Source organism: Typha latifolia, chromosome 6 (genome assembly GCF_019914945.1).
Source record: "Typha latifolia isolate L0001 chromosome 6, TyphaL0001v2, whole genome shotgun sequence".
Classification (NCBI taxonomy): Eukaryota; Viridiplantae; Streptophyta; class Magnoliopsida; order Poales; family Typhaceae; genus Typha; species Typha latifolia.
Window position 1 is genome coordinate 95,624 of NC_133091.1, and position 26,048 is coordinate 121,671.

Sequence of the window (26,048 nt, forward strand, 5' to 3'; positions counted from 1 at the left end):
CGCAATACGACGCGACTACTCACATCTGAAACTATATATATACACTGAACATTTAAAAAATAAATAATCATCCGGTATAGACAAAGACTCAAGAGCGAGTTGCCTCCTTAATCCTCATCCGTGTGAAAGAAGAAAAAAAGGGCACTACTATCTATTGATTTAATGCAACGGGATAAATGGAAATAAAGTATGCATTGAATAGTATAGATTCCTCTATTAAGGAGCGTCGTGGGCGTCTGGATTTTAAGCTACGTGGGACTTTAACTTTTTGTTATGTTTATAATAATAGTAGTAGTAATCCCCTCTACTTTTGGAGGCCGTCGGAATCTTCAGAAAATGGCACGGCACGAGAAGGTGGGGGGCCCGGCATCACACTTACATGAATGAAGACGCGAAATCCCTTTTGGACAAACAAAGGGATTTAAGATAAGGCGGGAGGTGCACTCGATCCTCCACTCACGTGCCAGTTTTTCTTCTTCTTCTTCTTCTTCTTCTTCTTGCACATACATGTAACATGTGTCGTCATCCAATTAGAAGACGCATTTTAACTCGACCACCTGTCTTCGTGTGTGTGTGTGTGTGTATAATGGCGCACTAGCAGCAGCAGAGAAAAATAACCCGTACCGTAAATACCTTTTTGGTTTAAAACGGAATTAGCTGAGGGTTTCATGATTGTGAATTATGAGTTAATACGGCATCGACTAACTGTTGGAATCCCGTACAATGTGAGTTAAAATATAGGAGAGGGTAGCTAATAGAAACTTAATAATAGAGTGGGATGGATGTCTTATTGTCTTTAATTAGGTGAGTAGGCCCCATCACCTTGGCGGTGGCTTAATGTAGGAGGTGATTTGATCCCTAGATGTCTATTAACAAATACCAAAAAATGGGTACGGGTGGGCATGACCGCTCAAAAGCCACATGTGCATCCAATTGATGCCAGTAATTAGCTATTAAATCTCATCTTAAACACTGAAAAGGTATATTAGACTGTAACCGCTATGTGACTACAAGTAACTAGCGTATAATGGCACCCAACTCACTCAACGTTAATTAATAATTAACTCATACCGACAGACAGTGCCGTTTTTTTAAGATTCCAAACTGTAAATAAATTACATAACCAATTGATCCTCTCTTTAAATACTTCTTACTGCAACACTCTTCTTTCTGACTTTTCCCCTCTCAATCGGTGAGCATTTAATTGCGTTTGTGAATCTTCATGCTGTTGCCCTTTAGAAGTCGGTGTTTCTATGACACGGGATCCGATGCACAACTGTTCTGTTCTGTTATGAATCCAGTGTTCAGATCATCATCATGTTCCTAAGTTTCATCGCTAGCTACTACGCTAGATTTATTTCCTTTTATTACTTTTGACCCGGTTTAGTCTTCGAACCTACAAAGAATCTACTTGCAAGTCCAAAGTCCTAACGTTGCGTAATTTGCACTCCCGGACTCGTACTTATTTGTTCATTTCCAAGCTCTCATGATGCTATAGATGGTAATCTCGTGAGAGATTGATGTCCGATTCCTGTACGGTTACTACTACTCATCAAGCTGACTCGTTAGTCAAGTGACGTTAGGTATCTGGTCAACTATCCAAAGGATCTAAACCATTAATTGGTCTTATTAAAACCTTCATTGATGTCCTTTCGTCTCGGGGGAGGGGCTGCCGCAAGTCAAAGCTACCTATTTTTTAAAGTCATATATATATATATATATATAGATTCGCTTGCTATTGTAAAATTATATAGAAAGAGCCACAAAAATTAATTATATATAATCTCATATTGGAGAAGGGCTACACAAAGGATCACATGGTTCTTGTATGGGATTACGATAATTCATGTGCTAGATGAACGTTAAAGCAATCGATATTGCGCCAGGCCGGTGTAATTATGTTATTAACCAAAATTGAGAAAGTTGACTATAAGTATATATATATATATATATATTTTTTTTTTTTTTTATTTATTATTATTTATTATTTTTTTTAATTAAAAACAACGGCAGTTAAAAGGATCGTATGGAAAGTTGACTTTTTATTTTTGTTCACGAAAATGGCGAACTGCTAAGGATGGGGAAGCCGAGACGGAGTTTGTAATGGTGGGGGGAGTGTACAGAACTCCACACCTTTGGATTAGCGATATAAAAGTAAGTGTGTGTGATGTTTGAAGGCCGTCCCCTTATCTCTCAGTATGCGAGCCAATCTGAAATTAAGGCTACGCCATTACCGAGCGAGATCACGTGCAAAAGCCAAAGCGGATTGCCGTCTTCGATAACAGTAAGCGTCGTTCACACAGTTGATATTAGTGAGATTACCAGTACAAAAAACTAGGCTTGAACTGGCTCTGGTTGGCTGGCTGGCATAATATCGTGAAATATCTTTATTTTAAACCAATCATTCAAAGAAGGACGCAGTTTAGCATTCAAAAGAAACTGGCCGGTAATTAAAGTCTACCCATGCATAGATAGTCCCAAGAAGACAATGCCCATTAAGGAGCACCATGTCAGCCCATTCCTTCCTCTATATATCGATCATCTGCTCCACTACCAGGTCCTGTCGCCTTCTTGTCCACCCTGAGGGAGGGATATGAAGAAAGCGTGGATCAAACGCTGTGTAGGTATTATGGAACATGGCCTCCATACCCCCGTGGCCCGCCGTGGGATATGTAATCATTCTCCCGGCTAAATAAGTTCCATCAATCCCTTCATGTGGATCGATGCTTCAGGGTGCGGGTGCAGATTTGGATTCATGTGGTCACTTTTAGTTTGATAAACGGTGAATCTTTTTGTGGTCCAATATCGTGTGCATTTTCATTTTTCCTCTAATTTCTTCTTAGTTAGAGAGGACAGAGACAGAGTTCGGTATATGTATTATCCAATAGCATAGCAATTGATTGATGGAAGAACAAATAAAATATATTAAAAAAAAAAAAAAAGAAGAAACCAATGAGCAGGTTGCATTCCACCCAAAAGGACACCCACGCGAAGTGGTGGGCCAGACTAGATACGGGAGATACGGACCAACCAAGTTGCAGTTAATTCGAAGCCTTAACCAAGTGTCCCAGTCCTATGATTTTGATATATTTGCTTAGCTGTTACGAACTGGAACTCGGGCCAAATTAAAGTATCTACCACCACACCACTACCCAAAATATACTGCTTCTTAGAAAATAAAATACTAGGCAAGCAGGCATCTTGCAGGTCTCTTCCCTACACCCTGAATTCAAAGGAAACCTTAGAACCCGGAAACAACGTACCGGTGAGGATTCAGGAAATCATGGATATTATGTGATATATAAGTATAATTAATTAACCGCAGTCTTTGGTCTTGGTAGATCTAGTTACGGACCAATCATCCTAATAATTAAAAAGGAGTCTCACTCATTGACAAAGGTTTTTTTTTTTCATCTGCTTCCTTCCGTTTCCGTTTCCGTTTCCGTTTCCATGTGAATCTGTACTAATTGACATCCGTTGGATAAATCCAAAAGCACTCGAGTATTCCATGCGAGTTCGGAAAGCGTTGGTGTTTCAAAATATCATTTTCCCGATAAACACGTTATTCATCGCACCATCCTCGAATAAAGACAACCAGACTTATCTCCAAGTCTCGTTTTTAAACCATGAATTTGAATTTGAATTTGAATTTGGGATGACCAATTTCTTTTAATTTATTTTTAAGTAACGCCAGCCAGCCAGCCGGACCAAAACAAGGAAAGCAGGACAAACATTCGTTTAGGGCCCACGTGCAGTTCACGTGCTTCACACCCCTCACCCCCACCCCCAACGAACGTTATGGGAGAGGAAGAGGGTTTCCTTCCCATGAAATCGGGGAGGGGAAAAAAGAAATTAGTAGGGTAACATTGATTTGAATATATTGTCTTACTATCATTTGCTTCGACTTTTACTCAATTGATACCAACTGATCCATCCCCGATGAGCTGTAAACGTAATTTGAGTCATCCCGTGGACTCCTAAACTCGGAATTTGATTTGGACGACTCCGTTGAAAATTGTTCACCGAATCTAGAGACACCACCCCACTTGTCCTTGAAAGCCCAATTGTGGCCTGTAGGGCCTTGGGCGGAGTCCCCACGGCCACCAGTGAGCACAATGAGCGGCTCGGCTTTTCTGAAAGCTAGGTGAGAGTTATGGTAGTCTTCTATCCTCTCCTCTTCTCTTTCTTTTTTTTTCTTTTTAAAAAAAAGAAAAAGAAAAGAAGAGAGAATAATTTAATTCTATACTCAGCAAGATTTTGACTTACCAACTAAATCACATTTCAGGATGAGACCTACACGGCATGCTGACTTACTTTAGCGTTTCCATTACTAGTCTCTCCAATTCAAAGAATTAAATCATCACTTGATCTATTCTATTTCGTTTTTTCTTTTTCTTTTTTTGAGTTCTTCCTTTCTTTTCCCAGGGGAAGAATCGTTAGCAGCAATGATAGCTTTGTGCACTAAGGCCAAACTTTAGACTTGTAGTATATTCTGGACTCCAAACCAACCAACAACTGGTGATCTATTTCTAAAGGAAGGTACCATTAACCACCCATTGTTGTCTCCAAATCCTAGTTGGTCACACCACAACATTCTTCTCCATCTCTCGACAGTCAAGACTGTAGAAGTGAGAAGGAAACAGGAGATTGGACAAAACATTAAAACAACCTTGGTGAATGAACAAAACATTAAAACAATCAAGGATTCAGAACAGGATTTATCTTTTATCATTTTCATCCGCCTAAACACTCGTAAATGCTACGGCTCTTGAGGAGCCAGGACCCAGGAGAGACCCCATTTGGTTAGGCCAAAATACAACCATGGTGGGTAGTGGGTACGAAGATTCCAAGTGCGATATGGTTCCCAATCCCCAGCCCGTGTTCTATCTGCATCAGCGTGACCCTTTCCACGGTGTCACACGCATTCTAGAATGGAATGGGCTAAATGAAATGATGGAAGGAAGCAATTGGGATGGCCCGAGTAGAAGAAGAAGAAGAAGAAGAAGAAGAAGAAGAAGAAGAGGAGGAGGAGGAAAGAGGTTACGTTTTTCCCTCCATAGATAGTGGGGTTTGGAGGAATCATGGCAGGCATCAAATTAAAGCTTCTATTCTAAGGTGGAGACTCTCTCGTGAGAGCCTCCACCCATCTAAATAGGAAGATATTAAGGACTCGGGCGAGCCTTTTCATTTTCTCATGAGGTTCAATAATGTGATTTATATATCTTTAGTTGTAACCTGATCATGAACGATTTTGTTGATGTATACTTGGCAGCAAGAAATTCTGTCAACTTCTATAAACATATCAAAATCATAGTACTAGAACCTTAGGCTATATTTTTTAAGTTTAAGAACTTCTAAACTGGTTCAATAATTAAATATATTTTTATCTTTTTTTATATCTAATTAAATTTACTTTAAAAAATTAACACTAAAAAATAAGATTAACTAATCGAGTTCGGAGCTTAGTTTCAAACCAAATAAAGACTCAATATATGATATTTTACCGGTCACTATAAGAGATCACAGAACAAAGAACCATTGCTCCAACAATAAGTTTTAGCTCACATTGCAGTTAAGTGACTAACTCACTATAAGAGTTGAGATTCGGGAGACATTACAGCTTGTTTTTTCAGATGGAACTTGGTCTTCAATCTGATTGACATTGATTTCAGTTCAGGGTTTAGTCTAGGTCTTCATCAACATAACACCTCCTATATAATATTCTACATAAGTAATTTTCTTTCTTTCAAGTTTTCTAATGAAAAGGTTCCAGATCATCAGATTTTGGTAATTTTTGCCGGCCGACAGAAATCACAAGGAGAGATCTGTCGAATCTGACTACGTGCAAGAAATGAGAGATTATCCAAGACGGTTGTTCATCTACACAATACAGCACCATATACGGTTGAATCTCTAAGCTTTTAAAGTTACAACCTTTACCAAAAAACAATTAAGTTGAAAAAATAACCTGAATCCATTCAGATACCATTTCACATGTTTATAAAATACGATATGAATTAAAATATGCATCACAGATTATCTGTAGGATCTGTCACTAAGAATTACAATGTTTACAAATACGACAACTTCTTATAGATTGTATTGAACCACGAGGAACTGAGGAAAATCAAAGACAGGAACATGCAAAGTACACCTAACTATAAATGTAAGAAATCTATAAAATATTAACATACTCACCTTAATGCCAAATATCAAAAGAAAGGCCAACATAAGAAAGTAAGGAAAAATATGGCAGGATGCAAAAAATCAATTAGGTACAGATCAGAGCACAAAGAAAATAAACACCAATAGAAAAATTATGAGAATGGAAAAAATTTTGAGCAGAAGCCACCGGTTTGAAGATATGTGATTCAAGTGCTTCAAAAGAGCACTGCTAGCACCTTCTACATTTGCTAATGACTCATCCATGTTGTCATCAATCCTGCACGTGCAACCCTTAAGTTGCTGATCTGAAAATTCAACTTTATAGATAACATAGAAGATATAGCTTTCAGTAAAAAGGTAGATAAGCTTGTGAAAGCTTCCATAAAAACAGCAGCTTGGTTCAAGTGATTCAGCATTTTGACCTTATCTTTTAAGTAAGGTAATATCACCCCAAACAAATATTGAATGTCGGTGAGGTAAAAAGCATATAACTGGTACATTACATGTTACCCTATACTGAAATTCTTAGCTATCAAGGATTCAAAGACCCCTAAACTTCAATTATATATAACAATCACTATGCCTTTCTTTGGTAGTCATCAGTCCAAGTTCCATTTCTTGACAATAGCACAAACACAGTAACAAATGACTACATAGTTTGAACAAAACAACATTGCAACAAATTTCAAGAAAAAAGAAATCATCACGATTCACTACTTGTAGGAAATCTGTCATCAAAGGGAAAGAAAAAAGAATTGGATATAGCATAAAATAGCAATAAGGAGCATAGTAGGGCAACCTGATAGCTAGCTCGCCCTGTTGAGCAACCATCGTAGCCAACTGTGTAAAGATGCCACCGAGTTCAGATATTGTTGATTCAACATTCTGAAGAGCTACAGCTCGACCTTGTCTATAATTGTCCTGCTGAGGAACCACTTGCTGTACCACAGTCATTTCTACCTGATGGGATGGGGTGTTCTCCACGGCTAACCGCCGTCTGGAGAAAGTAATTCCATTAATACCAAAGAAATGTATTGTAATAAATAAGGACAATACTATTTCCTCTACAAGCATATAATATGTTTTCTGGCATACTAAATTTAATGGATAATCTACCTGCAGATTAAATGAGCAAAAAGGAAGCACATCAAAGTATAACATCTGAGTACAATTTGATTTAAATGGCTAATAGCATTATTTTCTGAAATGGCATTGCCTATCTGAAAGAACTTAAATAAAAAAAATTAAAAAATAAATAAAATAAATAAATAAAAAACTAATGTTACATGTAAAGGTGACCCGCTTATATTTCTTCAAAATGCCATACTTATTGGTCAGTCTCCTATTTGTAGGTTCTTTCACTTTGTTCCACTCTTCCATAATCAAAATCTCTGAAAATGATTCTAATGGTGTGTTCTTTACAGAATTGAAAATAGTCAAATACTGATTTTAAAAGAGATTTAGAACCACAACGACTGCATCATTATTGCGCAAGATACTATCACTATGCTATGAAATGGACTTAGTGTTTCATTTTCAAAGTTTCAGACTACAGAACATTGATAGAGTTTAAGGCACCTTGATATCGAAGAATTTAATAGTAATTCTCAATTCAAATCTATATTGCAGTAGAATAAGAGGACTACCTCAACTGATTTCCATTTGAAATCCCGCTTGTGGGCATTCTGAAAGACAGTACAACAGAAACATAAACTCCAGTGAGTATGCGGGTTTAACTAAATGCTAAAAGGTCACAGAATACTGTTGATCAAATTTCAAATGCATATGAGAAACTTACATCGAGGACGGTGTTACAGTAGTAGTATTCGGTGCAATTGACCACGGAGGGGGTTCAGTGGGTGTCTTAACTTGATTACTGAATGCATTCTCTCTTGAGGCGTTTGTAGAGAATATCTTTTTCCTATCTTCATGAGCCTTAAGGTTCTGTTAGATGTTAATAATATCATCAAGAAGCTTAAAAGAAACAACAAATAGGAACGAAAAGAAAAAAAGGAGAATCTTTGATGTAACCTTGGTCCTTGTAGTCAATACATCTTTGAATTCCTTCGTAGCTCGCATTAATCTATTCTTCAAGTCATCACAAATGGTTGTGGCATGAACAACTCCGTCACTGGACCAGTTGCTATCGGTTGCTTCCATGTTCTGAATGACTTGCAGATCGGAGACCGCTGCGTTCAGCGCCGTGATGTCGTTCTTAATAAGAGCAGTGAGTTCTTGAATCTCCATCGCCGGATCACTAAACATGGATGACCTTTTGGCCACTTTGTACACAAAAGGAAATGTTTTAGTTAGGCGAAAAATTCGTCGAGATTCATGTGGATCTTGTCAAGTTTGCGACTTTGGCACGCTGAGAAAAGAATTGACAAGAAGATTAACAGAAAGAAAGGCTTACGCTTTGCGAGCCGCGCGACCTTTTGCGAAGTCTCATAGATGGCCAGCCCAATTTTAGATGCCTTGCTGTTGAATTCAGATCTTGAGGTTACCACTCGTTGGGATGATGAAATTAACGTGGCCGTCGTTGATGCGGATCTCTTTATCTTCTCGGAGAAGGAACGGAATTCCGCTGTGCGGTCGCGGTAGCACGAAACGGACGACCAAGCCATTGATCAAAATCCGAGCTTGAACTTGGGAGTCCCGTTCTCAACTCCCAAGTTTTAGCGGTAGGTTAGTAGCGCAGTAGGGTTTCCTTGTTGGAAAGGTAAAAGAGACAGGTATGGCTCCGCCTCCAGCACTTGGCCAGCGGGGGGTGGGTGGGCATCGTCTTGGCCGTACGCGTCCAGCGTCTCCGTCTCTGTGTTCTACCTAAGTTTCGGCCGATGATGCATCAAGACAAGGGCCAGCCAGCCCAAACAGAAAGGGCCTTCTGTGAATGCTTACTTGGGCTGGAAGCAGCATGGAAAAAATAAAAGGCCCTGTAGAAACAGCTTCGATCATGGCCCACAACTTTCTTTGGTTGCCATGCCATCTTATACTGGGGCTTTGGCAAATTAATAAATTCATGTCAACAATCTTCGGACCACTAGTCTTTTAAGAACTCCTCAGGTCAGACAGATCAATCTTAGGTTCCATTTTCAAAACACGCTGTTACCTATTACGCGACTATCGACCTACTGCTGTTTCAACTTTCAACTGGTCTGCGGATAAGTTCGTAGAAAGGTCAGTGGCTTGTATTGTTGGGTTTGGGGTGGGTCAGCTCTTGCGTTATCACGAGGACAGACGGTGGACTACAACAAGATTTGCTAGCTTGACCAAAGATCTGGATGGGCCCCTCTTTGTTACGATACCAATTCCCAAGTCTGACATCCGACGGTTTGGAATCGATCATGGTCAAACTTGGCCTGACGAAACCAGCGCGACGCCAGCGCGCACGACATATAGGCTGGACGGATCATACAATTTTTTTCCACAACCCGGCCCAACACCCCACAGTAGCTTAGCTCAGCTTGGGTGAGCGGTAACGCATCATACAATAGATAAAAAAATAAAAAAAATAAAAAAAATAATATAGAGAATATGAAACGGCGTAGCTTACTTGGAGTAGTCCTAACGCGTGTTAGCGTATATAAATAAATATATTCTCCTCCAAACTGGACCTACTCATCACACTTCACACGCAACAGAGCACCTGGCTGCGTTGATAATATGAACATTCCAAGCCACGTGTCATGCGGGCATCTCACATGGCGCACCGCGTTTGCAGAGCTGGCACGGCTCACATGGGCTTTTTGCTCTCCTTTTCCTTTGCTTCCTGTTTTGAGCCTTTCTCTCACCCAATGAGCAATCGACGCATGGCGAATCTGGCTGTGTCATAGATGCAACCAGAAGGATTTTAAAGCATGGACGCTTCTTCAAGTCTTTGAGACGTAGCCAACTGCGAGCGAAAAACATCTCAAAAAACGGAGCTGGCTTTAATTATCCGACATTGAGAGCTACTCGACCATTCCTTCAAAGGACTGATAGACTTAGGACGGCATGTGCGCCAACCGACTAGGATTTATTCAGTGTATATTGGCTTGGGTACGAAAACGAAAATTTTAACAATGAGATTCCCCCCGCAAACGTGGTCCCAGATCTCACTTCCATAACTCTACAGGAAAGAATACGTGAATCCGGTGAGAGATATAATTGTGGCACGGCATTGGCCAGCGGATAAATATCACGCCGCACGATCTACAGTGTCTGGCTGCTAAATAACCACGAATCCACACCAAATATTGATATGGATAGAGAGAGCGTTCATCTCTCCTGTTATGGGCGTATATTAATAATAACTTTATAGCGGACTGATGAGGCTAGTATTTTTGTACATGCACGCATCACATAGATATCAGTTATCTTACTCTAATCCTGTGGTGCATGGCAGGTACTTACGGGTCAACTATTTAGTATTTACACATTTGAGTTTTAAGGAGGACAAAAATAAATCAGCAATTAGGGAACAACATGCTTCCATACTCGAAGCATAATTCATTCTCTTCCCCTCCCCTCACCTTGAATTACGGGTGTTTTGTGCTATCCGAGTCAAACTCCCATAAGGTAAATCACTGTTTGATTGACTATTAAGTACAGTCGCCCACCAATTAAGGAACCTTCACGATCGATCGCTTCCATTAGTGTACCCGCTGGCCGTCGTCAAAACTTGGCAACTCATTTTCCCAATCAAAAAGAAGAAGAGCTATTTATTTGTTTATTTATTTCACTTTCCAATAAAAATTAAAAAAGAAAGAGAAAAGTTTGGCCGCCCAATTTGGTGCCGACTACTCACTCGTGGCGAACGTGAGAGACCATTGGGCATTAAGCGGATAAGGAGGGCAGCTGTGTAAACTCAGTGGTATCATTATCCAAAGACCAAATTAAAGTGAATGTAGCAAAAGTGGGTACAAGGAAGACGTGCTGCGTTAGGTTAGGCGTTTGGATAAGATCGTTCTCATCTTCAATTTGTATATGTATCCCGAGTCCGGACCTTTCTACTTTTCGCGTCCACCGCCGCGGATTGGAATTTCAAATTGGCCCTTCTTCCACACGTCTCTGCTATGTTCAACTAATCCTTATTATGGGACCCCCCCCTGGCTTCCTACTATATATATCTTCTCCTCCTTCCATCTCCTCTTTCTAAAATAAGCAAACCAAAATCTTCCAACTCTTCTCCCACAAACCCATTCTTATCATTAGCTTCCTAGTTTTCCAGTTGGACTGGGTAACGGATCTAGAATAACTATGGCAAGCCCAGATATATCATCCATTTCGCAGGGACTATCCGATAGAAATCCGTATGCCTCCAACTCCAGCTCTTCGCAGCAACTGTTAGGAGACGCTTCCGGCACAGCCGCTTACGAACACTACCTCCGTCTCCCGGAGCTCGCCAAGCTATGGAGCTCCAAGGACTTCCCCGACTGGAAGAACGAACCACTCCTGAAGCCCGCCTTGCAAGCCTTGGAGATCACCTTCCGCTTCGTATCCCTTGCCCTATCCGATCCCCGACCCTACGCCAACCACCGCGAGTGGAAGCGCCACCTTGAATCCCTCGCCGCCCGGCAGATCGAGCTCATCGCCGCAGTCTGCGAGGACGAGGATATCGCCAGCGGTGCGCCGATCTCCGGGCTGAGCTCGTCGGATGGCGTGCTCTCACGGGACCGGAGCTCGCAGGAGGTGTGGAAGCTTCCCGGGGCGAGCGCTGTGGTTAGCCGGACGAGCGACGCGAGCCTGCTTCCGAGACTCGCAACGTGGGAGAAATCCGAGGACGTCGCCTCCAAGATCCTGTACCAGATCGAGAGCTGGATGCATCGGTGTCCCTTCACTCTAGGGCTCGGGGAGCCCAATCTCGCCGGAAAGCCCTCTCTCGAGTACGACCTCGTCGTCCGGCCGTCGGAGCTCCACTCCCTCAAGAAGACCCCCTTCGAATCGAAGAGGAACCGCGAAAACGAGACGCTCTTCACCGTCCACCAGATCTTGGAATCGTGGCTCTTCGCAGCGCGAGAGCTTCTCTCACGGATCGCGGATCGAATCGACGCCAAGGATTGGGAAAAAGCCGCGAGCGATTGCTGGCTTCTAGAAAGAATCTGGAAGCTTCTAAGCGAGATCGAAGACCTCCACCTCCTAATGGATCCCGACGATTTCCTCAAACTCAAGAGCCAGCTCGCCATCCGGGCCAGCTCGGGTTCGGAGGCGTTCTGCTTCAGATCCGCCGCCCTGCTCCACGTCACTAATGCCTCGAGGGATCTAAAGCGGAAGGTGCCGTGGGTATTGGGCGTGGAGGTGGACCCCAACGGTGGGCCACGTGTGCAGGACGCAGCGATGAGGTTGTTCCACAGCAGGAGGCGTGGGGTAGGAGATAGCACGGGGAGGATCGATTTGCTGCAGGCGTTCCAAGCGATTGAGAAGGCGGTGAGGGGATTCTTCTTTGGGTACCGGCAATTGATCGTGGCGGTGATGGGGAGCTTGGAAGCGAGTGGGAATAAGGCGCTCTTCTTGCCCTCGGAGTCGTTGGATTCGCTGTCGCAGATGTTCGTTGAGCCACCGTATTTCCCAAGCTTGGATGCGGCTAAGACTTTCCTTGGGGCCTTCTGGCAGAACGAGCTGGGCAACTCTTCTTCTGCTTCGAATCAGAGTAGACCAAGGACGACTTGCTAGTCGTTCTACTACTTGCAGGAGTAGATAGATACTTAGGATGAATCGGGTGATTATAGTTATGTCCCATTTGTTTATTTATACTTTTCACTACCTTTTTTTTTTTTTTTGGCCAAACAAGTTTTATTGCATCTCTACTTCTTTGATTCATCAATGGAATTATAGTACGCTAAGAGTGGTTGGAATTTATGATCACTTTTCATTTTGTTTTTTAAACGTCACAATACGTTAGGCGCGATTTACAGGTCAGGTTAAAATCCAGCATTGGGCCGGTCCAATGGGCTTTCTGGACCTTAAATATCATTTGTTTCACTACAAAAATGATCACGTGGATAGGACCTGGCCATTACAAGCCCAAACATCTTTTTTGGCATTCGCGAATCGCGATCGAAGGTAGTGGTGCAAGCAAGCATACGTTATCGTTATGGGCCACGAGAATTGTCTACTGGGGCTCTCACAACTACAGAGTAGGCAAACGTTGGGCACGACGCACTTTCTTGGAGAACTAATTCTAGTAGCCTCCTTCGCCTCATGCAATTCGTGAAGCGGTGACTGTAAGACAAAAATTCACTGACAAAACAAAATTTTCATGCAAAAGGATGTAAAATATTAAGTAGCCAGCTCTAACGGTATCTGTATTGCACTGAAACCAATACGGCAAGTATTAGGAAAAAAAATAAAAAGCACGCAGTAATTCCACCCTTTGATGACCGAGACTTTTGTTTCTTTATAATTATTATTATTTTTTTAAATGGACGTATAGTTAGTCATATCGTCAGAGCTCGTCAGAAGTACCATTACAACTGCTACTCTGGGACTGAGACTGAGACTGAGACTGACACTGACACTGAGAAATTTGCAAGGTCATCATCTCCATCAGATCCATATCTCCCTTGTAGCTCGAAGAAGCTTGATCGTTGAGAAACACCGACTTGTCGAACATATCGCCTGCAGAAGACGTATAGCAAAGAGACTTGTCTGAACTGAGATGGGTATCACATGCATAACTGTTCGGATTACAATCCATTGCAATTTGCCCGCGGTATACCAAGTCAGGTGCCGGCTGTGGAGAAGCGAGTAGGTTGCATTCTTCAATGTCCGAGAAGTAGTAGTCATCATTGTCGAATCCCGAGAAATCTAGCGAATCAAGATTAATGCAAGGATATTCTTGCTTGTTGACAAAATGAAATCCACCGTCTTTCACACAAGTACCAACAGAGAGATCAAAGAGTCTCGCCATAGGTGGTATTCCATCCTCCAAATGTGTTGCAGTTGAGCTAGGGGAGTCATTGGCTAATGGTATTGCAAATGAGCTTGTTGGGTTCGCAATAGTGTTGTTCTTTGTAGTGCAAAAATCATTGAGGCTGACGGTGATCTTACTTCTGATGTAGTCCTGTAGGATAGATGGCTTAGGTCTTCCACCTTGACCTACATTTCGTTTGCGCTTTCTTTTCGCATTCTGTCTCCTCTTGGTAGCATTCCAATGGTTCTTAATGGAGTTCTCGGATCTGCCAGGGATTTGCTTTGCAATCTCCGCCCATCTGTTTCCCAACTTCTTGTGGGCTTCAACGAGCAGACTTTCTTCTTCTTCGGTCCAAGTTTCCTTCTGCAGTGCCAATAAATTAACATGCATCAGTACACGCACGAGAATGATCATCCAACTAAGTGAATTATAATTATCAAAGCTGAAAACATTCAAGAATAATAACTAGATCTATATAATTAACCTTGATATCGGGACGTAGATGATTATGCCATCTTTCTCTGCACTGCTTCCCTATCCGACCGACCAAATTTTTCGCAATGTGGGACCATTTCCTAATGCCATATTGCTTCACCAATCGGACTAACAGCCTGCAGCACCCCCCCAAAATAAAAAATTTATATATATATATATATATATATATATATATAGTAAATTTTCCGAGAGACCTACACTACATATGTAATGTCTCTTGAAGCTTTTATTTAGTTACCTATCCTCCTCCGCCGTCCATTGACCTTTGACGACATTCGTAGAAGAAGGAGCAGAACTGCGTTGCACCTTCTTCGCTGCTTTACTAGTCTCTTTTCTTGCCATGACCCCGACATTAACACCATGTAAACCACCATAATAGCTCGATCCATCTAACAAAATACCACTCGGAGGAACACCTACTATTCCACCATACGGTCCGACGGCACCGGACACATTACAGTGATCACCACGACAAGAGCTAGAGAGAAACCTCTCCAGTGGCGTCGGATGTAGACTGGATTCCATAAGTAAGAAAACTAGCTATAACAAGAAGAGAAGAAGAAGGGTACTGAGAAGCTGGAGAAGGGATGTTGGGATCGGTATGGTCTAAAAATGGGAATGGCGTAGATTTTTGGGTGGTGTGCTAAATTCGTGGGAGGGCGAGAAATAGAGGAGTAAAGAAAGAGAAAGTAGTGCAGTTACGGTAGCAGGCGGTAATTTGCTCTTGTCTTTATAATATCGTCTTAATTAGCTGTTTAATAACTAAGGCATTAATAGCCGTCAATCTGAAGCAAATCTGATGGCTAAAATGCCGCGTCTGCTAAGTAACGCCTCAGCTTCCATTTTTTTAGCACAACTCGTTCTAAAAATCGCCGACCTCCCGATCGGAATCGTTGGCAAGTGAAAGCTAGCCGTTAAGACAAGGAATAAATTTTCACAAGGTTTCCAAATACCCAGTAACCTCTCTCCTCGTAAAAAATTAGCAAGAAAATCCTATTTCTCCACCATCAAAAGGAGAAGACATTTATTTAGCGTTCTTTAAGATGTCCTAAGTCCAATTTTCCGCAATATTTTTAATTTTTACACGTCTAATCTTGTAGAGGATAGGAGGTTTTGAAGTTCAAACACACACACACACACACACACACACGCACACCCAGAGGACTAAGAGAAGCGTTAAAAGTCTTAAATAAATTCACCATTATCTACCAGCTTACCTAAGATGATCATTTCACGGGCTGTATTTGCATTGTTGCCGACTCTTTAAGCGCAAGGTTTCAATTGACCATTCAATTTTATATCGATTTCACCTCTCTTTTTTTTTCCTTCTTCCTTATTTTTTTCATTGATTTCTTAGTATAATCAATATACATGCTTTCCGGTTGGCCGTTTTAATAAATTGATGATCTAATGTAATGCTCTCAATTTACTCTAGGTTTTCTACTAATAAATCGAGCAGTTAATTGTATTTTCTCAATAACTTACGGTATTGTTTTTTAGAAGATCGTCAAGTAATACGACCCATGAATCGTGTTGATTCCAGCCCAACTAACTCACTTCTTCAAAATTGGCTTTGTCTTAGTAGGTTGTCTCTGTTGGAATCGGTTAATTAAGAAGCACCTCCGGAGTGTTGGGCTTTCTAAGACTTTTGAGCAAGTTGAACATCTCCATATATTTTGGAGATGCTGCTGTCGGCTTTAACTTTGCTAGATTTCAATTGTTTTTACCTCTTGTCTTCTGGAGAGAGCTCTTTCCATCTCTCTCCGATCTAAGCATAAGTCGTTTAGGGAGCGGAGAGATCTTTCTCCGTTTTAGACAGGATTTATCAAAATTTCTTTTTTCTTCCCTTTTGTTCTTCCTTTTTCTCTAACTATTGTCAATATTCAAACTCCTCTCCTTGGTCGTCTTTTATATCCACCTCATCTCCTTATCCTCCGACTCTACACTCGCACGTGTCGATGACATTAGGCTCCACCTCATCTCTCTAACCACTTTGTCTGTGCCAACCTTCCTCCTCCGCTGTTGCTCCTCTCTTGTCTTAGCAGCCATCACTGCCTCTTTATACTCTTGCCACTATATCTATTGAAGCATGTGCCATGAATTTTGGCCTTTTTAAATTATTTATTTTCTTCTTATTAACTGATCAGTCTATGATGTTAGTATGATTGTTGTGACAAAATTAATTGAATCCTATATTCCACTGCAATGCTTGGTCCTAATTATTTTTTCTTTACCTTGTGATTTTGATGTAATATGTTCACTGTTGAATTATTTATGTTTCTCTAAATTGTGAGAGGCTTGTTCAAGCTATATTCTCATATATCAAACTTGTAATATATGAGCTCATTTGGCGAAATCTCAATTTGGGCATCTTGGTTTATTCACAATTGTGCCCAAATAAATTAGACTCTGGACCACCTTGATCCACATAAGAACAGCATGGGCCCTTTTGGAAATATTCCAATTGGGCTTCTTCCTTATGTTCGACTTTGCTCGGCGGTCCCAGCCAACTCTCTTGGTAGAATATCTCTCGGATTTACTCTTATATCTTTTCCCAGAGGATATTAAATCCTACATAAATAATTGGAAGACATATATACATGCAGTTGGAAACGTTTAAAATCCTAATATTAATGTCCTTTACTATTTATTATTACACAAAGTGGTACCCTCCGCACCGTTCCATGCCCCATGATCAGATACTGAAAATTAAGCAAATTAACGTCTTATAATCCGGATACAAATTAAATAAAAAAATAAATGACATATGCAAATGATGATCATCATCAAGGGACCCATCAATTTGAAAGATAAGCCCTTGGTTCGTTGTCTCCTGATCACATCACATTGGACGGCCAGTCTTTGCGAGTCCCGGCACCAAATTCAATGCATCCTTCATCACTCTCAATTCTCAAACACGACAAACTCAAATAATACCACAGGATATGTGTTGCATAAGTTTATCACCGTATATAAATTAATTATAAGCTGCAGCTTGAAGCCAAATACATCAAGTGTCACTTGAATTATAGAAGCTTGAAGCTAATGCATCAAGATAACAGAATCATAGGAGAGTTGAAGAAGTAGTAGTAGTGACACGTCAAGCATATATAGGATTAATTAGTGCTCTATGTTTCTGGATTAGCTGCTTAAAATTAATCAGGCCATAACTAAACAAGACGTTCGCTTTCGGGTCTCTAGCTAGCTCTTTCGTTGTGTAGTAAACAGGTATATGTATGGCCTTTTTCACGTGCATTGGGGCTAATCTGATATAAATCCACAAGGTGGCCACGTGAATATGAGTATGAAAGGTATTGAATTTTGGGACACTGATACTGTTCGTCATGGGCGCCCAATTAGATAAAACTTATGAACCAACCTTTTTGCTGCCATACGAGACTGTCTTACATATAATCCATATGCTTAGACACAAAAATATTGGTTACAATGGACCAGAAGGTGTGTCCATTTTATATTGGGGAACCCTTGCACTACACCATCCATCATGTTTGAGCAATATATGGATGTCTGTAGCGAGTGATCTGTAATGCGACGATCTACAACTCTCTGTTTCTTTTTTTTTTTTTCAGATCATTAGACAGGAGTTAGGGAAAGTTATTAATATGCGATTTTTGATTAAATTATACGATGCACATCACAGAGAAATTGAATAGCTTAGGATTTCGGATGGAGTCTATTAGAGGCATTAAACTATAGTATTTCATACTTATCCTCAGCATGCAGATTAGTGAAATAGTCGTTGTCACGTTCCGTGGAGACTTATTTATAATCAAGTGTGCGTCTTAGTCCCCACTAAACTATTTTAACTAGTGTTTGGTATGACACAAAAGGACAAGAACACAAATTCACGTTCACGTCCAATCTTTGACAAATCCTCTCTCCATAAAATTTTCCGCAACCTCTAAATATCACATATCTCCCTGCTTTCTATGTGCAAGTAGTCAGTTCATTAACAACTATAAGTGATAAATATTTTATGTAAAAAAAAAAACTATATGTGATAAAACCAGGACCATTATACAAATTGTCTAAACAGAAGCAAAAAATTAACTGAGTGAGGAAATGAATTGTGTTCATAATGTCCAACTTTGTAGCTTGGCGTTCTGCACCATATATTTGGCCCAGAAGCAAAAAGACTTAAGATATACTTTTTATTACAAAAAAATTAGTAACACGTGTTTATTTTATGCTTTGGCTGCCGTACCATGCATCCATCGCTTTAAAGAAGAAACGATGAATATTCAGCTTCAATTATTGTATACAGGAGGGGAGGCGGTGAAAATTACTTGTATTATGTGGTCAAAATGCATGAATGTGTATTCGATGGACACATTAATGCTTTATTGCTCTTGGCTACTACTTTTGACTCTTTTCGCCTCCTCCTCTATTGCTCAAAATTCCGTGCACTCTTATATCTATCTCATCGTCCATTCCACAATTTTTTATTTATAATGTCATGTGGATTATTCTTCTTCTTCTTCTCCTCCTCCTTATTTTATGTATTTTTAATATATATATATATATATATATTACTATTATTATTATATTTCTTTCATTCTCTTTGTTCGTTAACCGACTCACGGAGATGAAGACGCTACTTATTTAATATTTAGTGAACCAGCGAGGTGACCCGCGCTCCGAGATCCTTCTGCCAGTATATTCCAGAAAGACTGCTGTGTTCTAGAAAGAATGAGAGAGTCATGAAACAGGAAACATCTAACTTATAGTGAGGACTGAGGAGAGAGTCATGTATCTATGATCTTTTTGCAAGGCTTTCTACTACTATATCAGGTTCCAGAATATATATTTTTTCATTCTTTCGTTTATATATATCACAAAGTCGATGGAGAGAGTGTGTGTCACGGGACTCGTACAAATTTTTCATTGCTTGTTCTAGTATTAGTTACAAGAATGACATTATTACTGACGCTGCGTTCATCAATTCTCCCTCGTTTCAACAGTACTAGACAGAAACAGAATTCTTAAAAGACGAGAGAGCCTTTTTTTTTTTTAATCATCCCACCCATTCAGCCGATAGGAGTCGACATCTCCATCTGGCTGCTCTACGGCTTAACAGATTCTCTATACACATGCTCTGTCTCGTTACCTATATAGCATTAATTAACCAAAACATACATACATACATACATACATACATACATACATACATAATAACAGTACGGCGTAATTTTCTTTCTACCGTGAGCGCGCGTTTCATGAACTTTTTAATCGAGAGGGTAGCAGGTATCCTCCCCTCCGGTGCTCCACAAGAAGTGCGCGTAGTTGGCGGCGTAGTGGGAGTTTCCCGGGTCCGCCGCGATGGCTTCCAGGTAGGTCTCCTCCGCTGCTTCCAGATCCTTCTTAACCACCCACAAGAAGGTCGCATACCGGCACAACGACTCGGCGTCCGCCGGTTCCACCCGAATTGCCCTCTTAAAGTAATGCTCCGCTCTGTCCAATAAAATTAATGACAAGAGCTACCTTACTTAAAAATATATCTATTAAAAACAAACAAAAACAGCGTGCGTGCTAGAGGCCAATGCATCTATCGATCTACTGATGCAGGTTAATTTGAACAATCGAAATAACAATAATCGAATTCAAGGTGTTTTTTTTCTTGGTACCTGTCATGGTCGTGGAGGACGATATAAAGTAGCTGAGCAAAATTGGAGAGGAGGAGAGAGTTGTCCGGGTCCTTGGAAACAGCCTCTTGATACATTAGATCTCTTCTCAAGTAATCCTTGGATTCTTCCACCTCTAGCTCCACAGTAACCGGCGACACGAGCCGCTTCAAAACTTCCGGATCTGTGAGCGATTCGTGCCTCAGGCTCCCTTGCATTCTCGAAGCCTCCTCCAACACTCTGTTCCAAACCGTCGCTTCGTCCTCCTCCACCACCTGCGCCGTCTGACCCTCTTCGATTCCACCTCCTTCCTCTGACACCGCGGCGGCGACGGTCGAGATTTGTTCTGGAAGAATCGCTCGTCTCTGGTGAGACCCATCCGACGGTCCGTCGTCCGCCGCCACAGGCGGCCGTCTCACCTTCCCGCCGCCGTTCCCTCCGATAGAGAACGTCTTGACCGGCGCCGGATCGAACAGCGGCCGATGGCTTTTGCTATGGGGGCTCTCGACGACGACGGCCGCCACCGCGGATTTTGCGTGGGAAGTAGTCTGCGCCGCGACGGCGGCGGCGGCGGCGGCAACGTTGTTGCCCATGGAATAGACGGTGAAATTGGCGAGGAGGAGCATGAGGGAAATCATAAGGGTCGGCGTGCAAGAGAAGATGTGTTGGAAGAGCCAGACGAAGGAGGCGTGCATCTCGTGCTGGACGTGTGCGAGGACCCCCTTAAGATCCTCGTAGAGGAGGGATTCCCGCATCATGAGAGCGTAGGACTGAAGTTCACGGATGATGAACACCATGGAGGAGAATGCCTTGTTCACCGAGCAACGGGCCGACTCCCCCGCCTCTCGGAAACCCTCCTCCCATCGGAGCTGCAGCTTCTTCTTCCGCTTTATGATCCGGAGCGAGAGGGGAAGATCCACGCTGTTCGCCTTGCGCTCCAGGCTCGCCGGCACGATCGAGTCTTGATCCGGCCAAATCGAACTCCAAGCAGACGAGGAGGAGTAGGAAGAGGAGGAATTTGTCGACGCATGATCTCCTCTGCTACTCTCTGCTTTGCGATTTCTAGACTCCGTCGGATCGAGATTGCTTTCCTCGACGAGCTCCTGAATCCTGCGCACAAATTCCTCCTCGTCTTCGTCACTGTCGCCGAGGAAGCTATCGAGGCTGGCACTGAAAGCCCTTCGTAGTGTCGGTTCCTTGCTCCCCCTTTTCCGTGGGTGCTTGTGCATCTCCATCGATCGACTTCTTGCTAGCTTACTGTAGCCAGATCCGAGGAACGGAGAGGCGGTCCTCTTGGAGCGGACGAGGGAAGCGAGGGTCTGAGAGGAAGCGGGATGGGTTATGGTCGGCATCAGCTGAGACCAATGCAAGCTCGACCCGGCGACCTGGACTCCCATTACCTTTTTGCTCCCCCAACCCCCCCTCTCGACCGAAAGAAACACTCTAAAACCCCTCACCGCCCCCACTCGATCCTATATACAAGGCTATCTCAAATGGGGAATACTTGGATCAATTCAACACGAATAACAAAGGGATGGTCAAACTCCCGCAGAGCCCGTGAACATATACCTATACCTATATATATATAGTATAGACTAAAGTGTGGGTAGATTGTAATACTAGCGCAAGTTTGTTTTTGGTGTCTTTGAGAGAGAGAGAGAGAGAGAGAGAGAGAGAGAGAGAGAGAGAGAGAGAGGCTTTAGAAGTCGATTTAGTTCGATAAGCTGGGGAGGAATTTATTTGGCCTAAGAGATGGCGGGGGGAGGGGGCGGTTGGCCCACTGCCTTAGTTCGTACATTCACCTCACGTTCTCTAATACACAATATATGTATATCGTTATAACAATCTAGACAGAAATGCACTCTAACGAATAGGCTCCTTCCTGCGAGGGCTACTATATTAGTTTATACACTCTTAGCAATTCGTGACTCCTCTCAGCATCTAACGAGCGGTGGGTGGAGGAGGGAAAATATCATGGGCCGCCATGTCAGCACTACCATAGAAAGTTAACAAAACAAAGGGGGTGTTGGGCTGCGTTTCGACTTGAATGAATGAAAGTGATCAAGAGAAGTTAACCTATGCACGCACGCGTCAGCCTCAGCTCACGAGAGCCACCGCTACCGGACAATAACCGCGCGGCCGTGAAAACGTGAAACCTTGAGCCTTCCGTTCCAACTTTCACATCTCACGCGTCGATCGTAAAGAGTGGCACGTGTGCACCTCCTCACAACTTAGCAGCTAGCACTGTTGTCATTCATTTCCTTTTTAGTTTGTTAAGGTTGTTTGGCAAATTTAGCGGGATTTCGTGGTGAGTTAAGTCTTTAGCTTACGTATTGCTTTAAATTCTATTGCACGATAAAAAGATCAAAACGCAAAGGTTACGTTACATGCAACTGTAACAAATACGATATTAAAAAAGTTAACAAAAGACAGAAAGAAAAAAAAAAAAAAACCTTCTAGAAAGCTCGAGTGTATGCATGACAATGCTTTCCCATATTTTGGGACCAGAGTTTAAATATAATTTATCTAACTTAGGACCAATTTACATGTACATGTAATTAGGACAAAGCTGTATTCTCCCAAAATCTAGAGCAGTCGCATGCACCGTCCCGTGATGATCGGGGGGTGACGCAATTTTTTTTTTGTTCTCTTTCGTGAGAAGCGGACGAGCGAGTTAAAAAATATATCTGACAAAGATGATGAAGCAACGGCTCAAAATAAATTATAGAGAGAGAAGAATAACGAAACGCCAAGCGGTGGTGCAATTGTAATGATCCCGAGACTATTTGACGTGGACATCTTACAAATAAAACTTCATTATTAAATTCAGATCTAGCTACATGGACGGCTCAAAATGGTCTGGTCTCGAGCAATGATCCGGATGGCGGCAGTGATTTCTCCGACAAGATAATATATTCCCATCGATCGTTTGGATTACTGTTTGTCGTCCTTCTCTCCTCTCTACGGGTAATTTTCTACTCGTACTGATATAAAATGTGAGCAAAAGGCCAAAGTAATTGAATCTTGCATTCGGATATCTTAAACTATTGGCAAAGTCCTATCAAGATATTTTAGGAAGTAGATAGAAGATACATGCAAGTGCAAAAAATAGTGAATATATTCATTTTACTTTAGTTGCCAAATTTCAAGCTTCGAGGCGGTTTTAATTTGCAAGTAAATAAAGGTAGGACAGTGTGAGTTGAGTTCTTCAAGGGCACGTAGGGTCAGCCATGGGTTCGATGTACAGTTGTACATGCATGGGCTCCAAAGACTTGTAGAAAATATCTGTGTGGTAAGTCCAATAGAGCCTCATACATAACTCAGTGTGTCCGTGTGTCTTAAGACGTGAGCTGATGCATGGCGGGCCCATCACGGATACGACCGCCCCCACCGATGCGACCTGATTCCGGATGCAACATCACAATCACGATTCTCCTTCCAGGATAATATCCACCGTAAGTTGAGTTGTCATTTCTACTCGATCATTAATTTTCTATCAATTTCCTCATCATAAAATGTAATAATACTCCTTTTTATAGGTCCGTCCCATCGACACAGTGTGACCAAGAGTTCAAATCAGCAACGGGTTTTCTACAAAATTATAAAATATAAATTTCTTTAAATTAAAAAGTTCTTTTTTCTCACCTTTTTATGATAATAACTTTTCTTTTTTCCTTAGCTGATATAATTTGTTTTCGCCTCACCTAATTTTATTCCTCTCTTATTCTCCTCATTTACTCTTCAATTCCTTTGTTAGTTTTTACTATTCTTCTCTCTTTCTCTTTTTAGTGTGTTTGATGCCGTCTCTATTATTGAAAATTGTCAATTTCTTTTGGTTATACTCGCTCTTTTCCTATACCACCATTGAACCTGTAGTTGCCTAGGCTTATAAGATATAGTGGACGTCTCATTTTTTTTTAAAATATTTTATTTTTTCTATAAGTTTGTTTCTTAGCTAATCTAAAATTGCACCGATGAGGATGAAATCAATGAAAGTTTTTATTGTTTTTGTGTCAGTGTAGTGGCTTAAGTAGAATTTTTTATTTTACTTATTGTGTGTGCTTTGAGAGAGTGAGACAATGTTTTTTCTTATTATACCATTATTTTTCATGACTTCAAACTATCTTGGAGAATCAGACTTGTAAACATCTTATTACCTTTTTTTTTAAAAAAAAAAACAGAAAAGAAAAAGAAAACCAGAGTTCAAAAGGTGCCTTCATATGCGCGTTTCTGCGTTTACGACAGTGTCTCCTATCAAGGCCCATGTTGCGGCTCAGGTCTAGGCTGAAGCATAAGATTATAACATTAAGGGCCGAGACTTACCAGTGGAGGCCCAGTTTCCGAAGGAAACCAACCCTAGTATTAGGGCCGAAATTGTTTGACCCACTAGACGGCCCAAGAGAAGCCTTCCATTCCTAAGTTTCACTGGATAATGTGATTATTGCAAATCTAGCACCTAAATCTCTCTCCTTGCTCTCCTAATGACGACTCATGGGTGGATGGGTGAGTTGGATCTGCTAGTCCTTTCATTTACTACTCGGCGAAGTAATACCGAAATATTGGTAGGTGGAAACAAATTAAGGCCCAAAACCATGTGCACTGAATTGGTTTCACAGAAAGCCGTCCACTAATACTCGGTCCTTCTCTTCACAATCACAAATTCGCACAAACATCGGCCAAGCATTGAATACAATTGTTAGGACCACCTCACCCCTCTCACTCTGATTACCTTTCGCTTCCTTCAATTGCCAGCACTAAAGGCATGTATACAGTTGGTTTATTTATATGGCCAGGTCCGTATTCGGCAAAGTTTCTAAATATAATTATGGAAACCCTCCTCATCTTAATCAATGAGTCACCATAACTTCTTTATCAAATCAATGAAAAATTATCCCAAGTAGCACGTACTATATTATATGAATTAAATTCCAGAACAACCGCTTTTGACTCTCTCGACAAATTGGGTTTACAGGTCTCCTTTCAATTTGTTGGAAAGGCAAATGGCCAGCTAGGATCGATCCTACCAATTTAATTGGAGTGGTTCGAGATTTATGGATGACTAGAAAGATTTTTGCGTTGGTTATATATATACAGACTTTACTTGAAACAAGCTCGCCACTAATAATGAGATTCATCGGAGGTGGTGGTGGTGATCACTAAATATATATACTTCTTATTATACAGTGGTCATCCAAAACATTTCTTCTCGATCGAATTGTGATCATCTTAAGTTTTAATGAAATAGATTAGGTATTGTGCTACTACTGGTGTCTGATGGAGACATATTGGAGTGTGGCTATTGAAATCAACTAACTAACAAGGCAAATGTCATCTCCCTTAATCATCTGATTTGGTTTATATATATATATATATATATATATATATATATATATAAGAGAGAGAGAATCAATGCTAAACCTAAAAGACAGTAGTCTTTCCTACTAGACAGTGGACCATATATATGTTGGTAGTTAATGCGAGATCGATCGATGTTAATGCAAGTGGGGTTCATGCATCATAAAGGAGATGAAGATTAACTGTACACGGTACACAGGAGTAATTTACCAAGAGGGACATGATCGTAGGGGTTGAGTTTGCTCCCAAAAGCAACTTTTTTAGAGGGTAACAAAATTGATGAACCACTGCTAACACACAACTGCCTACTTCCCAACCAACAAACGGACTCGTGCGAACCTACTATCTCCCACTCTCGTGATTGTACTAGCTTTTACGAATGCGATAATTATGTCTTGGGTTAGGAATCGAATTAGGCAAATAAAGAAGAAGAAACAAGAGCAAAGCGGCAAAATAGTGATTCAAACGTTGGTAGGAAAACGAGGACCAAGTTTCTCTTG

The 26,048-nt window shown here is 41.4% G+C and overlaps 3 protein-coding genes across 4 annotated transcripts; 1 reads left to right on the top strand and 2 right to left on the bottom strand.

Annotated features, from left to right (window-relative positions):
* Nucleotides 1-5,995: 5,995 nt before the first annotated feature.
* On the bottom strand, nt 5,996-9,678 carry LOC140791301 (syntaxin-31). Of its 2 annotated transcripts, XM_073141811.1 has the most exons (6): nt 8,579-9,678; nt 8,197-8,447; nt 7,964-8,109; nt 7,812-7,850; nt 6,965-7,162; nt 5,996-6,442 (listed from the first exon to the last, which is right to left on the bottom strand). In XM_073141811.1, exons 1-6 carry the CDS (start codon nt 8,787-8,789, stop codon nt 6,283-6,285), a joined length of 1,005 nt encoding a protein of 334 aa, XP_072997912.1. In that variant the 5' UTR covers nt 8,790-9,678; the 3' UTR covers nt 5,996-6,282. The 2 variants fall into 2 exon arrangements, with proteins under 2 accessions (XP_072997912.1, XP_072997911.1); XM_073141810.1 differs by having other exon boundaries at nt 5,996-7,162.
* Nucleotides 9,679-10,851: 1,173 nt separating this feature from the next.
* Nucleotides 10,852-13,002, top strand: LOC140790411 (nematode resistance protein-like HSPRO2). The gene has a single exon (XM_073140486.1). The coding sequence runs from the start codon at nt 11,404-11,406 to the stop codon at nt 12,814-12,816; it is 1,413 nt and encodes a 470-aa protein (XP_072996587.1). The 5' UTR covers nt 10,852-11,403; the 3' UTR covers nt 12,817-13,002.
* A 6,427-nt stretch (nt 13,003-19,429) lies between these two features.
* Nucleotides 19,430-22,195, bottom strand: LOC140790412 (uncharacterized). The gene is made up of 2 exons (XM_073140487.1): nt 20,197-22,195; nt 19,430-20,023 (listed from the first exon to the last, which is right to left on the bottom strand). Exons 1-2 carry the CDS (start codon nt 21,588-21,590, stop codon nt 19,798-19,800), a joined length of 1,620 nt encoding a protein of 539 aa, XP_072996588.1. The 5' UTR covers nt 21,591-22,195; the 3' UTR covers nt 19,430-19,797.
* Between the last annotated feature and the right edge of the window lie 3,853 nt (nt 22,196-26,048).

What these genes read in the sequence shown, in the direction of transcription:
- LOC140791301 (XM_073141810.1), bottom strand. Translation starts at nt 8,789, where the DNA reads ATGGCTTGGTCGTCCGTTTCGTGCTACCGCGACCGCACAGCGGAATTC. An exon ending in GGTCGCGCGGCTCGCAAAGC is followed by an intron (nt 8,448 to 8,578) that starts GTAAGCCTTTCT and finishes TTGTGTACAAAG; the next exon opens with TGGCCAAAAGGTCATCCATG. An exon ending in TATTGACTACAAGGACCAAG is followed by an intron (nt 8,110 to 8,196) that starts GTTACATCAAAG and finishes AACATCTAACAG; the next exon opens with AACCTTAAGGCTCATGAAGA.
- LOC140790411 (XM_073140486.1), top strand. Translation starts at nt 11,404, where the DNA reads ATGGCAAGCCCAGATATATCATCCATTTCGCAGGGACTATCCGATAGA.
- LOC140790412 (XM_073140487.1), bottom strand. Translation starts at nt 21,590, where the DNA reads ATGGGAGTCCAGGTCGCCGGGTCGAGCTTGCATTGGTCTCAGCTGATG. An exon ending in GTCCTCCACGACCATGACAG is followed by an intron (nt 20,024 to 20,196) that starts GTACCAAGAAAA and finishes TTTATTGGACAG; the next exon opens with AGCGGAGCATTACTTTAAGA.